Genomic DNA, 15,574 nt, shown 5'->3' on the forward strand with positions numbered 1-15,574 from the left:
CTGAAGAAGTCCCCTGTGTGGGACGAAACGCGTCGGCTGTGTGGTATTCCACTTGTTGAATAAAGATTCGAAAAGAAAGGCATCATTTGAGATTCATTGTTGATTATACTTTGACTCTTCTTTGTTTGTGGTGCACCTTTGCTAATGTAAACACAATTTTGAATTCCCTAGGGAACGGGCACTGTTACGGTGGGTGCTATACAGTGTGCACACGAGGTCCTCCTTTTTTTAGCATATGGGGAAAACTGAAAATATAGATAGGGATATTGGATATTAGGTGCTGCCGAGAGGAAGGGATCACCGTTAGGTCGGGTTTGTTTCAAGACAGATACAACAGACTTGGAAACTAAGTAAGTTCGAATTACAAATGATTGGGTGACAAAGTCAACTGTCATAATGCACCTCATCCTATCTCAGTTCCACATACAAGAATCAAAACAAAGCATCAGAGAAACTGTTGAGTTGCATCTATGTATAGTTTACTGCCACTAGTTATACATCTCTGTGCTCCCAACACCACTCTTTTTGCTACAACCTTTGGCAATGAAACGTGATACATGAAAATCAAACACGGCTCCTGTGTTTGATAGTTGTGGGTATCTCAACACCCACCATGCATTGTAGCTCTAATGTAAAACTCCCTAGTAAAGCTCCTAGAGCCAATTCCATGTATGAGATGTGCTATGGAAATAATAGTAATGTACGTAGCATGGTTTTCCATCAGCTCAGATAACCATTATACATTGCTCCATCACACCCTGCAAATGTAGTCATGTTTACCAAGCAGAGGGAGGAAAGAATGTAGGGGATGGGTTGTTACTCTCTTACCAGGTAGAATGTGCCGGATGTAGCTGCTTTCAAGATGAGAGTACGATGGAGGTGGCAGGGGGTAATTCCTTTCAGGCAGGCTGCACATGACTCCAAGATCCCCAATGCCCATTGGCAGCATCAGAGACAAGGCAGAGGGCAGTGAGCTCAGAGAGGTGCCCAAGTTTGGAATGGCTACTGGTAAGCCTGAAAGAAGAAAAAAAGGGAGGTGGTGGTAACACAATTTCTTTAATTTTAAGCAGTCTCTCACAAACACAACAGTACAGCACAGCACACATACAGCCCCCCTACACACACAACCTGTTTTATTTCTCTGTGACACAAACTGCCACAAGGCTTTATCACCTTAATGTTGTGGGGAGGATTCTTCCCCTAAGATAGCTCTCTCAAAAACATGGTCATACTATGCTCTGAAGGGTCCACGGTGTCTACACCCCTGTGACAAGGGGAGACTGACCATGAGCGGGACACATAGCTGTGATGATTGGGGCCATGAAACAAACCCCGTCTCACCTTTCTTTTCTCAACAACAGGATGACTGGACTGTCCTGAATATTCCGCTCTTTCCAGAGGACGAAGAAAAAGAGCACTGCTTCTTTAACTGGGGAGAACTCTCTAAAACCCGCCCCAAACGATGACGAGGAAGTGGTCAGGCCTTCAAAACCAGGAAGTCGGCAGAGTACGGGGTGTGTGTACACCGGAGGAGTCAGAGAAGGCGAGAGTGCAGAAAGAAGACAGAATCAGACGAGACTCGAAGGAGGTAGAAGATTCGCAGGAGCCAGGAGGCCAACGTCCCTGTGGGTCGCCCAGGAGGAGCGTAGCTCTCGCAGGTACGCAAGTGTTTTACGGGCTGGGTGGGCAAAAGGGGAAGACCTCAGAGGTAATATTCGGGTTCCCCCTATCCCGGTATTCCCGCCCCGAGCACAAACCTCACTTTATGTAGACGTGCTGCGCACCGAGTGTTTCCTCACTTTCCCTCCATCACCATTGTTTGCTGTTTGAACACTACACTCAAACGGAGTCCTTTTTGTTTTCTTACACGCTTCACCACCGTGTATCCCTGACCTAACGGCACCGCGCTGGAGTGGAGGAGAGGACGGACCTCCCAGAGGGACCGAGTGTCTCCCGAGAAGTCATCGGAGCCCCCTCTACCTTATTATAGACCATTGCCTCATCGAAAATGTGTGTTATGGCTCATAAAGCCTTCGTTAAAATGAACCAAAGTCTCTGCGCTTTCACCCGCCACGCAACAATCCCCTAAGGCAAAACTAAATGGAGACCAACTATCAGTTGAACAAACGGTCACCACAGAAACGCTACTTCAATTTTACAGTGATGATGTGCAGAATCTATGTTTTTGAACAAATTAGAGAATAAAAAGGTGGCGTAAAAAGAAGTTACCTGCTGTGGGTATAGAGTTGTGAGTTGGCGAAGCAGAAAGTCCCAAATGACTTCCTGAGATGGGCAAAGCAGAGCCAATGGAGGAGCTGCCGAGCTGATCTATCCCCACAGGACTGAGGTTCATGTCATTCATTCTGTGAACAAAACAGTTTTATTGGACAGGGGTTGCCATAAATCAGATCATAGTATTTTTATAGCACCTTTTAATAATTCCTATTCAAATATTAAATAAAAACAATGTTAAAGAAATAGGTGGGACAATGAAGTGCACAATCTAAATACTAAATTGAGCAGCAATAAAAGTTTTGAAACTTCTTTAGCAGAGCTGCATGCTCAGCCCCACAATCAGACGCAGAATTGTGCCGAATATAATGGCTCTGCGCCTCAGTATAGATGTTTAGAGTAGCCTTAAATGTGGGAAGAACTGATTAAAGCTGTACAGAATACAAACAGAGGAAAGCTCTATACAGAGAGGAGCTGCCTGGAGACGTATCAAACATACGCAAGAAAAATAGTGGAGAAGCTTAAAGAACTTTTATAGGGGCTAGAACAGGGATTTTACCAAGAACTATGAAACAGACTGTTGGGTACCTTATTCCTAAGCCTGGAAAAGTCTCAATACAACTTTTACAGAGCCTTATAAACTATTCGTAAGGGTATAAAAATACTCACAAGGCATTGGTCCTTACACTGCTGCAAGTACTGGTGAAACTTTCACACCCAGAGTAGTGTGGATTTCTAACACACAGAAACACCCCCAGTGCCCGATGACTTTCATACATGTACTACAATGATGGAGGAAAAGGTAGCTATACGTTAGAAATATCAGATATAGAAAACCATTTATCACAGTCAGTTGGAGGCTCGTGATGTCAGTGCTGGAGTACACTGGTTTGGGCCCAGAGTTTAAGTAATCAATACACATGCTTAATTCATAACCTGCTGCAAGGATATGAACAGGAAAAGCAGTGTCAAAGCTGGAGGCTGGAAAGGGTACCAAACAAGGCTTCTCACTATTGTTGACATTTGTCTGGCACCTGAACCAATACAGATTAAGCTTCGGAATGTCTACGCATTAAAATAGCCACTGTAATCCATTTGTATGTGGAGAACACCTTACTATATTTGAACGATACACAGCGGCCAATCCCAACATTACTGTGGAACAGAGGTCTCTAACCTTTTCTGTGATTGAGCTCATCAAGAGGTACTAATATGGTTGGTGTTGTAATACTGACAACATCAAACAAGATTACATTAGTGGGTACCATATGTAAGATTACTACCAGCGATCACCTCCGTGTATCAGACCTGGCTGCAAACAGAAAAGTATAAACGGCTTTGTCAATATGGAAGGACTCTAGATGGGTAGTGCATAAGAACAATACCTGTGATAACTATGGCACTAAGGTAATACAATTTAGAAAAGGTCTTCCCAATGCCACATTAGTTATAACTCAAATATCAGCTTTAAATATATTTAGAAAATTCAGCCATTTTTATCTAAATAACTTATGAGTTCTAAAAATAAGAACTTTTTTGTCTCAACTATACACTCTAGATTTTGGTATACATATATTAATTCAACCAAGTAAAAGCTTCTAATTTAGTAGTCTGGGGTGCACACAGGAGAGCTACTTATAGGTACCTGTAGAGCTACAAATAGCTCACGACCTACTCATTGGAAATGCATGCTGTAGCTGCCACAGGCATTCGAAAAACTGTTCAAACTGTGCATTAATGAGAATAATTCTATTTTCCTGTTAAGAAGCCTGATTGGGATGGCTACAGCCTTGCTACTGAGATAGGTGTAACCTGGGAAATGGAAAGTTTTTTATATCTACATATAAAGGTCACATACTTAGCAGAAAAGCAGCTGACATTCAAACTGAAAAGAGTGGTAAAAGACAGAAGCGTCTGGGATCATTTGCCTTAAACTTTCTTGGGACTGTCCTACTATGGCTCTGCAAACTGTCCCCAGTAACTCCTTCAGTACCTGATCTAAGTAGTAGCAATGGTGACAGTCACAGGTTCTCAGGGAGATAGTGTCGGTGGGAAGGGGGTGTTTCGAGAGGTGGCATGCATAAAGCGCAGTACTGAATAATCACCCAGCACCCCAATAACTGAATGTCCAACCCAGTGCTCATTATTACGAAAATGAAAGTACTTTAATACACTCAATACGAAATATTGCACTCTACTGCATGTGAATAAGACATTTACTGGACCAACTGAGAAGGGAGACCTTTACCCCTTTAACTCTGTATGGAATGAGGTATGGCAGGTTTAAGCACATGTACAGTGTCTCTCGTAACCATCCCTTCCCAATTAGAGAAAGAGGGCTCAGTTAGCAGTCTGAGTCACAGTTTTCGGATCTAACCAACAAGTCCTTCTGCAGTGTACATCAAAGTCTAATCTTTACCCATAATGAGAAATGCTAGAAATTTACTCCTGACACTGGCAGATGTAAACCTTATTCCATAGTTGCGAAAAAAGTGGTTGGAGGGAAAGTGAACTTGCAAACACTTAGATTTTCGCATGAGCAAATCTGCACATGCATATTTGCTCTTGCTAAAATGCAGTTCACAAATATTTTCTAGGAGTACTATTTCTTGTCCTACTTCTGTAAATTCTTGGGAATTTATGAAAGCCGTATAGCTGCACTTAATGCAAGCACATATGCCATGAGTGCATTTTTGAGACTTTCTTTAATAATTGGGCCCCACATTTGGTCTGGCGCTGACGGTGACCTTTTGTGTTTATTAAAATTATGTCTCTCTCTCTCTCTCTCTCTCTCTGTATCGGCTGGCTTCACTGTGAGTGACAGCATTCTGCTCTTTTACAAGGAACATATCGGCACACACGTAGTTTTGTTCAGTGCCAGTAACTACTGTGGCAGCGTGTGCTTTTTGAGAACATTTTTGCTTTTGCCAATGTTGGTTATAATGGTGAGGACCCGGCAGCTCCCACACCAATAAGGTTTTACAAAAACCATGCCAAACAAGTCACACATTGACATAACTAAAAAGCTGACCATCAATTTCAGACCTACTGGCTTTGCTAATGCTGGTTTATTTTCGTTTCCCATAATCTTATTGAAACTGGATACACTGATTTTCAATTATGAATATTTTTGGGAAATATTAGCATGCATTAACACATGTTACTAAATGATGATGCAAAGCAATGGTACCTGAAATTTTATAGTAGTTTAGCAAAATGTTTTTTTTCCTGAACATTTTATTTTGGAAGCAAAGAATCAACAATCTTGCTTTCAAGCTTTTGCAAATACTTGCACCAAATCAGAGTGCATTCTGGGAGCATTGTACATAGCCTCATATTGCTAAACTTTGAAAACGTGTGTACATATTTTTATATTGGAAATAATGTCAGTAGTGCAGTCATAGAGAACAACATTTAAGAGTGCTCACCCTAATAACAAGCATTTGCAATGCAATAGGTCTTGCATTTATGCGAGTTTGAGCTATTGGCATTATAAATAAAAATGCTTTTTATTTATGTTTTGGTTTTTGAAACATAGATAAAACAGATTGTCATGTACAATGCCAATTGCTTAAACTCGAGAAAATGCGAGACCTATTGCATTGCAAATGCTGGTTTACCCCGGATGTGCAGTTAGCAAAACACAGTTGCCTCGAAGTGGAAGAGAGCTCAGGCCTCTCCCTCGCAGTTGCGCAGGGACATAAATACATGGACACAGGATGGGTTTGTATCTGGGACAGACAAGGCAAACACCTGGAAAACCGTCGCTTGAATTTAGCAACCGCTCAGATAAAAAGCGGTATGACAAAAATGCTCCATCCTGAAAATAATGAAGAGGCTCTCAGCTCACCTGGATTTGTTTTTCAGAAAAGAACACCCTGTAAAAAAGCAACACAATTAACCCTAGCTCAATAAAACAGCTTTTAGGTCTGGTGTTAGCCAAAACCTTTGGATATGATAAAATGATAATGCATAATATGCCTTCCACCAGAGCTCTTCATCCACTGGTCAGTGATGGTCATTTAGATTTCTTCCACCCACCACAGAAAACAGTATGGGAAATGGTTCAGACCATTTTAGACATTCGCTAACTGCGAGAGCAGCATTCTACCCATTCACAAAAAGCACACCCACACACAAAGTCGTCCCTTCAGTGCTTCAGTGCTTGGGACTATGGCAATGTGGCATTTCAAGACCAAAATTATTTTAGCTTTTATAGTTGTTTTTTGTCTTGAATTGACGAGGCGCAATCAGCTTCCACAACCATTATGTTTCGGAAAAAACAGTGGCAAAATAAAACAAACACTGACAAAGGCAAAAGCCTGGCAGTCAGTACTAGACCTGTTGGCTTTGCTGACGCTTGTAGAGTTTAGGCAACCAACTTCTCATATCAGAAGACAAGTATAGCTGATAGAATCTAGGTTCAAGCTGAATATTAACACATTGAATGACCGCGGCCTTTGCAGTCAAGTCCCATTCCAAGGACGGCTCTGAAAAGACATATTGAAGAGACGTAACTTTCAGGTCTGGAGAAATCTGGGGCACTATCACTGTCTGCCCAGCACAAATAAACCACAATGTTGTAGAAAAACCCAAAGTCCTGCTAAAAGAACAATACAGGCGAAGGGGGGTGGAGGTGTACCATAGTGTACATTTCTTTATTACCTAAGACTTACAACTTACCAAACACGGAAGCATTAGGAGCTGTCCAAAGTAGTTCTCACTATGTAGTGTCCCTGCCTGGTATGTGCGTTATCGTGGTAGGCAGAAACGGTTAGGCATGGATGTGTGTGTCAAATGAAAAAAAAAAAGCAACTCTGTTTTTGTTTGGAAGCAAAATGTACAGCATTTCAAACCCTCACTCCCCTGAGCCTTTAACTTCACAATGTCAAAGAAGTCAGAGCAGTATTGTGTTGGGTGTATGGTGGCCTTTAGAAGAGAGATAGGAAAACACGCTGACAAAACCAGCAAAGTGTACATGAAGTAGGCAAGCAAAGGATGAGGTTAACAAGTCTTCTGAAGAAATCAGCTATGAAATAAATATAGCAGTCGTCCTATAGATGCATAAAATAATGTGGCATATGCTGTACTGCACGTGCTATTCATCAATACGCCTGGTTTTGCAGCAAGAAGCGGAGAAGGAGAGTGTGGGGGGTTGGAAATGGCAAAGAGTAGGTCTTATTATACAACTTAAAGGAAACAGTCCACATCTGAGAATAGACTTGGTTTTTAATAAACTGGTCCGCAACAAGTTGCGCATAGCGAGTAGACCGGACCCTCCTTTTAAACAATTGATGCCATAAGCAGTAGCCAAACTTGCTTATCAATAAACATGTGCAAATGCCCACGCGAGTCAGTTTCTTTAAACTAGGATAAAGGTTCCTCATTCACATACATTTTTATTTTAGAGCAGGTACCTTGCAAGGAGGGAATCTATAATGCATTTGCAAATACGCACTCAAAACTGTATTAAAAAACCCATGGCATGGAAAAGGGATTGAGGCTTCTCTACCAATGAGGTGCAAAAAAAGATCTGCTGCTAAACCTCGGCGTGCATGGTGGCCAATGGTGGCAATCGTTCTGTAGGGGGAACTGTCAAACGTACAAAGGAATGTGTGTGTGATTGGCACAAGGAGATATCATGCTGTGGTGGAGGGGGGGGGGGGGGGGGAGTGTGTTCACGGCACATTAGGAGAGCATGTTTGTACAATGCATGGACATTCAGCTACCCTGTCAATTAACACAGCCTTTCGTGGAGCTGTGTGGCTGCACTTGGATATAAAGGCCATGTCTTACTGCCCTCAGACAATATACCTTTATATTAAACTAAAAAGCAAACCCGGTTCAGAGCAATACTTCATAAATGCAGCTGGCAGAAAGGTACTGCTTGTGCCAGCACCTTTCACAAGGCGCTGCCTCTAGCAAGAATGTAACCACTTTGCACAAAATACCAAAATGTACAGAGTATGGGGAGGAGACGGGGGAATGGTACACAAAGGCAACCGTTGTACAGTAAGTCTCAAAGAAGTCCTACAAAAAGTGTGAGGTTACAGTCTAAAGTGTCTCGCTGTAAGAGCGTACATTTCTACACCGGGAGTAGAGTGTGTAGACTCCAAAGTGCTGTAGCATCCACTCACACTTCGCTGCAAGCCTGGGCTGACTGACAGAACCTATGAAAACTAGACACGACAAACTCATTTAGAAAAAAACAGCACGCCTAACTTCCTCATATGGGTTGAGTGAAGGGGACCAAGATTGTCTCGATTCGAATGAGAAAGAGCTGCTGTCACAATACTCCCTAAGTCCCACTCTCCTTTGGACACTGTAGCTCGAAAGCTCCAGGGGAGGTTATCGGCGGCGTTTAATGTAAATATGACTGCCGTTGGTCACGCTGATCACAGGGCCTGTGGCAGACAGTCGATAATGCTTTTCGGAAGGGGGAGTGTAAGGCGGGAGCCTCACTAGAGAAAGTTGTGCCGAGATAAGGCAGAGGTGCCGCGGGAGCCTCACGGGGGGAAGCTGCGCAGAGATACCGCTCACAATGCACAATGTTTATAACCGCTTCATCGAGAGGAGACATTTTCACTAAGAGGGGTTCCATGCTGTGGGAAGTGCGACTGGATGCTTTACTGGAGGCAGAAAAAAAAGTCCCCATAGTGTCACGCCGCGAGTAAAGCATCCAGTCCCCGCGTGCACATCTTGTGTCACTCTGCGTGCACGCTTTGGAATTCGTACAGATTCCAAAAGCCCTCGCATGGCAAGAGCACCGCAGGTGCGCTTCTAACGCCAGGCGAGACCTAATAAAGGCTTTCAGTTATTGAACCATAAATACAAGTTTGAACAGCATTAACATATGGACAAAAGTATTATCTTAACTGCAGACAGGGCCCTTCCCTGATCCATAATGTGGTACTTCAAACTGGCAGCCAAAGGGATTGTGCTGCAGGTTGTTGGGCCTACTTGTCCCAAGAACAAAATACACACAAAAACTTGTTGTCCTTGACCCCAAACAACATGTCCTGGACGTCAGTCTATAGGAATTCCACATCCCTGAAGAGGTATAAGCATTTTGCACCCAGATATCTAGAGCCACACTGCACACTGATAAGGGAAGAGACAAAAGGCTGGCCTCACCTAAAGGATCCTTTTTTTATTTTATTTTTTATTTTCTTTATTGGCATTTCAGAAAAATTAAAAATGTTTTGTACAATCAAATGGCAAATGCATTGGCACTTATATCACTGAAATGAATCAGTAACATTTTGACACTTGCTTATCACTCATAGCATCAGTAATATCCTTGGTCCAGCAGCAACTTCAAGCCTCAACGTCCCCCCCCCCTCCAGCAACAGCCTATTGAGTGTGGTCAGTGTGTCTACCTCCCTCATTGTCCCCAACTCAACATCCCCACCACTGTGTTGTGATATATTCGCAATCGTGTTCCCCATTATCAAGTCTGAGTGTGTGTCCCCCAGGGTCACTGTCGTCCGCCACAGACCTCCTCTCCAGGTACAGTGCCCAGTAGTTCTTCGGCCGGTTGCGAGGGGGTAGTAGTTCGCTGTACAGCCCTGTTTGCGTGCAGCAATACATCATGTCCTGTGACCATCTGGACAGTGTCGGGGTGGGTCCTCTCATCCAGGTGAGTGCTACGCAACGTTTGGCCACCAGAAAACCCATATCAACCAATCTGCGAGAAGTGGGCGCAATATCTTTAGAATACCCCAACAGCGCTAGCAGCGGGGAGGGGACTAGCGTCAACTCAGTAACCCTGTTCACTTCAGCATAAACGGTGTGCCAAAACTCAGCAATCTTCGGTCAGAGCCAGGCGAGGTGTAGGAAGTCTGCCGAGTGCGCCGTGCCCCGTTCACATCTAGGGGATTTCCGCAAGCCATATCGAAACAGACGTTCTGGGGTGTAATAGACTATTTTAAACTGCAATAATCGGTGTCGGACGTTCAAAGATACTTTAACATTAGCGCAGCAGTATTTCCACTTGTCCTCAGGGAGGTCAACCTCCAAGTCTGCCTGCCATGCTAACCGTGGTTTAGCGTAGTGAGCCGTTTTCTCCACCAGCGTGACACAGTAGAGTCGCGATATTAAATGCGCCGGAGTCTTAGCCGAAACTATATAGTCGTACGCCAGCACCGTTTGCGGTTCCGTCATATCATCCCCTAACCGGTCTCTGAGTGCAAGGCGCACTCTATGGAATTGGAAGAGAGTAAGAGGTGGAGCGTACTGTCCATCATCTAGGTCTACTTCCTCCCACATCCGAGCTGCGCCGTTAAGGAACAAGTCACTCATGGTGGTGAGGTTTAGCTTTGTAAGTGCCAGCAGGACGCCCTTGTCTTTGCATGGTCCAAGCCATGTACACCATTCCAGCTTCGCTCCTGGGGCGTACAACAATGAGCAGGCCTGGGCGTCCATAAGGTAATGCCAGGCATGTATGACAGCGTTAAGGGAGTCTAAGAGGCCCGTTCTGCGATCTCTAGGGCGGGCCAGAAGCGCCGGTAGCGGGGTCGGGTCAGCAACTACGCTTTCAATACGTATGTGTGGAGCATTTGTTGGGCCATGCATCCAGCCATACGCGTGCGCACCCTGGGCGGCACGGTAGTATAGTTCCAGGTCAGGGGCTTGTAGACCCCAGTCTTCGTAGGGCCGTATGAGGATATTCCACGCCACTCTCGGCTGCTTTCCAGCACCGACCAGATGCAGCACCAGAGCATGTAATTGCTTGAAGAATACGCTCGACAGCACCATAGGGATGTTGCTAAAAAGAAATAAAAAACGAGGGACTGCTATTATCTTCAGCAGTGAAATACGACCCAGTAGGGGGAGGGGGGGGCCAATCCATTTAGTCACATCGTCCTCCAGTTTGGAGACAGCCACTCTGTAATTCTCTCTAAGGACCACCTCCGGATCCGTGTGCAGCCGTATTCCCAGGTACCTGACCGAGTCATTTGTCCACTGTATAGGGTAATCAGATTCAACTCTCCCCGTGGCTGGGGTGAGCGGGAACATTATAGTTTTGTTCCAGTTCACGTGTATACCAGATAGTGAACTGAACAGGACCACTTCCCTCAGCACTCTCGAGAGATTGGTCTCCGGGTCCCGCACGTAGAGCAAGGTGTCGTCCGCATACGTGGAAACAATAAGGTTGTACCCGGGGAATCGTATACCACGGTGATCGTGGTACTCACGCAGTGCGCACGCAAGCAGTTCCGCTACTACGGCATATAGAAGAGGGGAGAGGGGGCATCCCTGCCTGGTGCCGCGTCCGATATTGAAAGGCTCAGTAGTTTGCACTCCTATGCGGACACGCGCCGTTGGGGAGGTATAGAGCGTATTTAGCAGTTGTATAAAAAGATCCCCGACTCCCATTCGCTGCAGCACCATGCGGAGAAAAGGCCACTCGACGGAATCAAAAGCTTTTTCCATGTCTAGGAAGACCACCACCGTCGGTACCTCCTGTCGCTTATGCTGGAATGCTGCAAAAACAGTACGTAAATTATAGGTCAGGGTGCGGTTGGGGACAAAACCAGCCTGTTCGGGAGCCACAAGCGTCGGGATCAGAGGGCTGAGACGGTTTGCGATGATTTTTGCAAATATCTTTGCGTCAACGTTAATTAGTGACAGTGGTCTGTAAGAGGAGCAGTCCTCCGGAGGCTTACCAGGCTTGAGAATTGCTATGATAATTGCTTCCCGCATCGTAGGAGGCATCTCGCCTCCCTCCGCCATCTGCTCAACTAGCATCAGCAGTCTGGGGATCAGTAGATCAGAGAACGTCTTATAGAATGAAGCTGGGAAACCGTCGCTTCCCGGGGCGCTACCTGCTTTCATAGAGGACAACGCCAAGACAATCTCCTCCCTCTCGAATGGGCGCACTAGGAACTCGCGATGAGCATTAGTGAGCCAGGGTTACTGTACGTGTGTTAGATAATCCATAATAACCCGCCTCTACAACACTGGGATCCAAGGAAAGGCCCTGGACTGGATCACATCGTTCCTCTCCGACAGAACCCAGAGAGTCCGCCTCCCTCCCTTCTGCTCCGAGGCCACCAAGATAATCTGCGGCGTACCCCAAGGCTCCTCACTCAGCCCAACTCTCTTCAATATCTACATGAGCCCGCTCGCTACCATCGCCCGCAAACACAACATCAACATCATCTCCTATGCCGACGACACTCAACTTATACTCCCCCTCACCAAAGACCCTCTCACCACCAAAGCCAACTTCCAGGACAGAATGAAAGAGGTCGCAGAATGGATGAGGCACAGCCGTCTGAAGCTCAACTCGGACAAGACGGAGGTCCTCATCCTCGGACAATCCCCTTCCGCCTGGGACGACTCCTGGTGGCCCACATCGCTGGGCACCGCACCGACACCCACTGACCACGCACGCAACCTGGGATTCATCCTTGACTCCTCTCTCACGATGACCAAGCAAGTCAACGCAGTCTCGTCCTCGTGTTTCAAAACCCTGGACATGCTCCGAAAGATCTTCCGGTGGATCCCCACCGAAACCAGAAAGACGGTCACCCAGGCCCTCGTCACCAGCCGACTGGACTACGGTAACGCCCTATATGCAGGAACCACAGCCAAACTTCAGAAACGCCTTCAGCACATACAGAACGCCTCCGCACGACTCATCCTTGACATCCCCCACCACAGCCACATATCCGCCCACCTGAGAAACCTGCACTGGCTCCCAGTCGGCAAGAGGACCACGTTCAGGCTGCTCACCCACGCACACAAAGCGCTCCACAACATGGGCCCTGAATACCTCAACAACCGCATCTCGTTCCACACCCCCACCCGCCAGCTCCGTTCCTCCAGCCTCGCCCTCGCCACCGTCCCACGGATTCGCAGAACCACCACGGGAGGAAGATCGTTCTCCTACCTAGCAGCGATGACATAGAACTCCCTCCCGCACACCTACGACTGACCCAGGACCATCTCACCGTCAGGAAACACCTCAAGACCTGGTTATTCGAGCAGTAGCAGCACCCCCCCCCCTTTCCTCCAGCGCCTCGAGACCCTCACGGGTGAGTAGCGCGCTCTACAAATGTACTGATTGATTATGTGTTCCTCCGAGGCTGGTCCCCTAGAGGCGTACAATGCAGCGTAATATTCTCGGAAGCAGGCCGCTTCTTGGGCTTCTGACAGTTCCTCCCCAGTGTGTGGGGCCCTCAGTGTGGGCACGGTCGAGATGCGCCTGCGCTGGCTAGCTATCTTAGCCAACACCACTCCCGGGCGTTCTCCCTCTCCGTACGACCTGGCAATCGCATATTTCCCAAGATGCTTCACCTCTGCGTCCGCCTCATCATGGTATTCGCGGAGCGTCTGTGCTAACTCTGGTGTTAGGTCTACGCCGGGATCGCGCAGGCGGCGTGCCTCTATATCCTTCAGTCTGTTCTCGAGTAAAGACAGGCGGTCTCGAATGGATTTGAGGACCCGTGCATGTTTGGAGATAGCTATACCGCAAATATACGCCTTAAAGGACTCCCATACAGTAAGGAAAGAGTCCACCTTGTCCACATTCCTGTCGAAGAAGTCTTCGATGGCGGTCGCAAGTTCTTTTCGGAATCGCCGTTCAGTAGTGCATATGGGGGGAGGCGCCAGGAGAAGGGGGGGGAATCGCGACGGGACACTTAGGGTGACCAGCACCGGAGAGTGGCCGGAGTAAGTGCGGGGAAGCACCACGTACGCTCGTACCATAGGGAGAAAAGGAGTGGGGAGTAGCCAATAATCTATACGGGGATGGATGTCGTATTGTGATGAGTAGTGTGTGTACCCTCCTTGTTCTGGGTGTTTCGTCCTCCAAACGTCCTGCAATCCCAAACGGGTCATCTCAACGTCCAGGATGCGGGAGGAGACCGAGGGGCGCCTGGTGGGGCCCATCCGATCTGTCGAGTCATATTAAAATCGCCCCCCACAGAAATTTGTCTGTCGCCCAAACCCCTAATCTTGCTGGCCAGTCCCACATAGTAAGAGGGGCTGTCAAAATTAGGGCCATATGAGTTGATCACGTGAAACACCATCCCTTTACCGGTACATTTTGTGATCACGTAACGACCATCCGCGTCTGATTCTACTGGCGTGAGAGTTATGGAGGACCTCGGGTTCACCTATATTAGCACCTCTGGCGCTCGAGGTGAAGCCAGCCGCATGTATGTGATTGTGTAGTCCCCTGTAATGTAATGTTGGGCTGTCCGGTCTCAAGTGGGTCTCTTGTAGCAGTGCAATGTTGATCGCGTGTCTCGAGAGGTAGTGAAGTACACGCCTGACCTTCCTGTGGTCATTTAGGCCTCTAATGTTCCAAGTCATTAGTGTGATAGTGTCGTTGTCTTGCTGTTGTGATGTAACGTTGGGGGGTGTAGTAGGCGTCAAGTGTTCGCCCTTATCGTGTGAGTATCGTGGTGTCGCTGGGGCTGAATCGTGCGTGTTGTTACAGGTGTAGTCCCATTTGCTGATAAGTGACGCGCATGTCTCTGCCAATAAAATTCAGTGCCAATCTTTCAATAACAGAACAGTCTCTCTTTTTCGAGAATAACAACCCTGCAGAAACTTGTGGTCCAAACCCTCCCCCCACCCACGCTTGCCCAACCCCAACAAAGCCGCGTCCCGGCTCCCCCCCTCCCCCAACTCACCCTTTCCCCCCTCAGAACAGTATTAAGTCCTCCCATATATTCCCACCCAACTGTCATTAACTTTAATATCAAAACTAAGTGCAAATGCAATCAGCTAGCAAAACAAAAAAGCAGCGTGTTCGCTACTTAGGAGGCAAAACAGGCGAAGTGTACCACACACTGGGGCGTAGGTAGCCTGCTCTCAATGAGATTAATGTGTTAAGTAGTCTAATGACTTCCCGCCCCGCCCCCCCCCCCTCCGTCCAGGTAAATGAAGGAAACAAACAATAAAAATAAAGAAAGTGTCAAGTGGCAGACAGTGCCCCCTTAAATCAACGGTGGTCATCTGAGGGAAGGTAGAGGGTCCCCCCTCCCGCCTCAATCGCTATTTCCTTCTGCGTTTCCCTGATCACCACGTAACTCACGGAAAGCGTATATGTGCAATCCCTCGCACCACTATTATCCCGCCCCATGGCAATGTCGGGGCATCAATAACTTTTACACAGTGCAGTAGGGGGCGTGGAACAGCTATGTTCAAATTTGAGCCATATCTCCAAATCAAGGGAAAAAGTTCACCCCTGCAGTACTTCATTTTGACTCACTGTTACCCTGCGTCGCCGCTGCGGCATAGGACTACTCCCCACCGCGGTAGTGCTGCGGACCGGCTGAGGAGCGGTCGCGTCCATGCTAACGTGCAGAAGTCTGCACCTCTCCTG

General features: G+C 46.9%; 1 protein-coding gene across 5 annotated transcripts in view; it reads right to left on the reverse strand.

The window, feature by feature from the left end:
• Positions 1-15,574, reverse strand: part of PRDM4 (PR/SET domain 4) — a 146,630-nt gene that overhangs the window by 108,759 nt on the left and 22,297 nt on the right. For all 5 annotated transcript variants that reach the window (XM_078668831.1, XM_078668925.1, XM_078668875.1 and 2 more), the window contains 2 exons: positions 2,230-2,363; positions 829-1,014 (listed from right to left, as the gene is read on the reverse strand). In XM_078668831.1, the coding sequence (XP_078524957.1) occupies positions 829-1,014; positions 2,230-2,363 (320 nt within the window). The remainder of the gene's footprint in view (positions 1-828; positions 1,015-2,229; positions 2,364-15,574) is intronic.

This window comes from Lissotriton helveticus, chromosome 1_1 (assembly GCF_964261635.1).
Source record: "Lissotriton helveticus chromosome 1_1, aLisHel1.1, whole genome shotgun sequence".
In the NCBI taxonomy this organism is placed as follows: domain Eukaryota; kingdom Metazoa; phylum Chordata; class Amphibia; order Caudata; family Salamandridae; genus Lissotriton; species Lissotriton helveticus.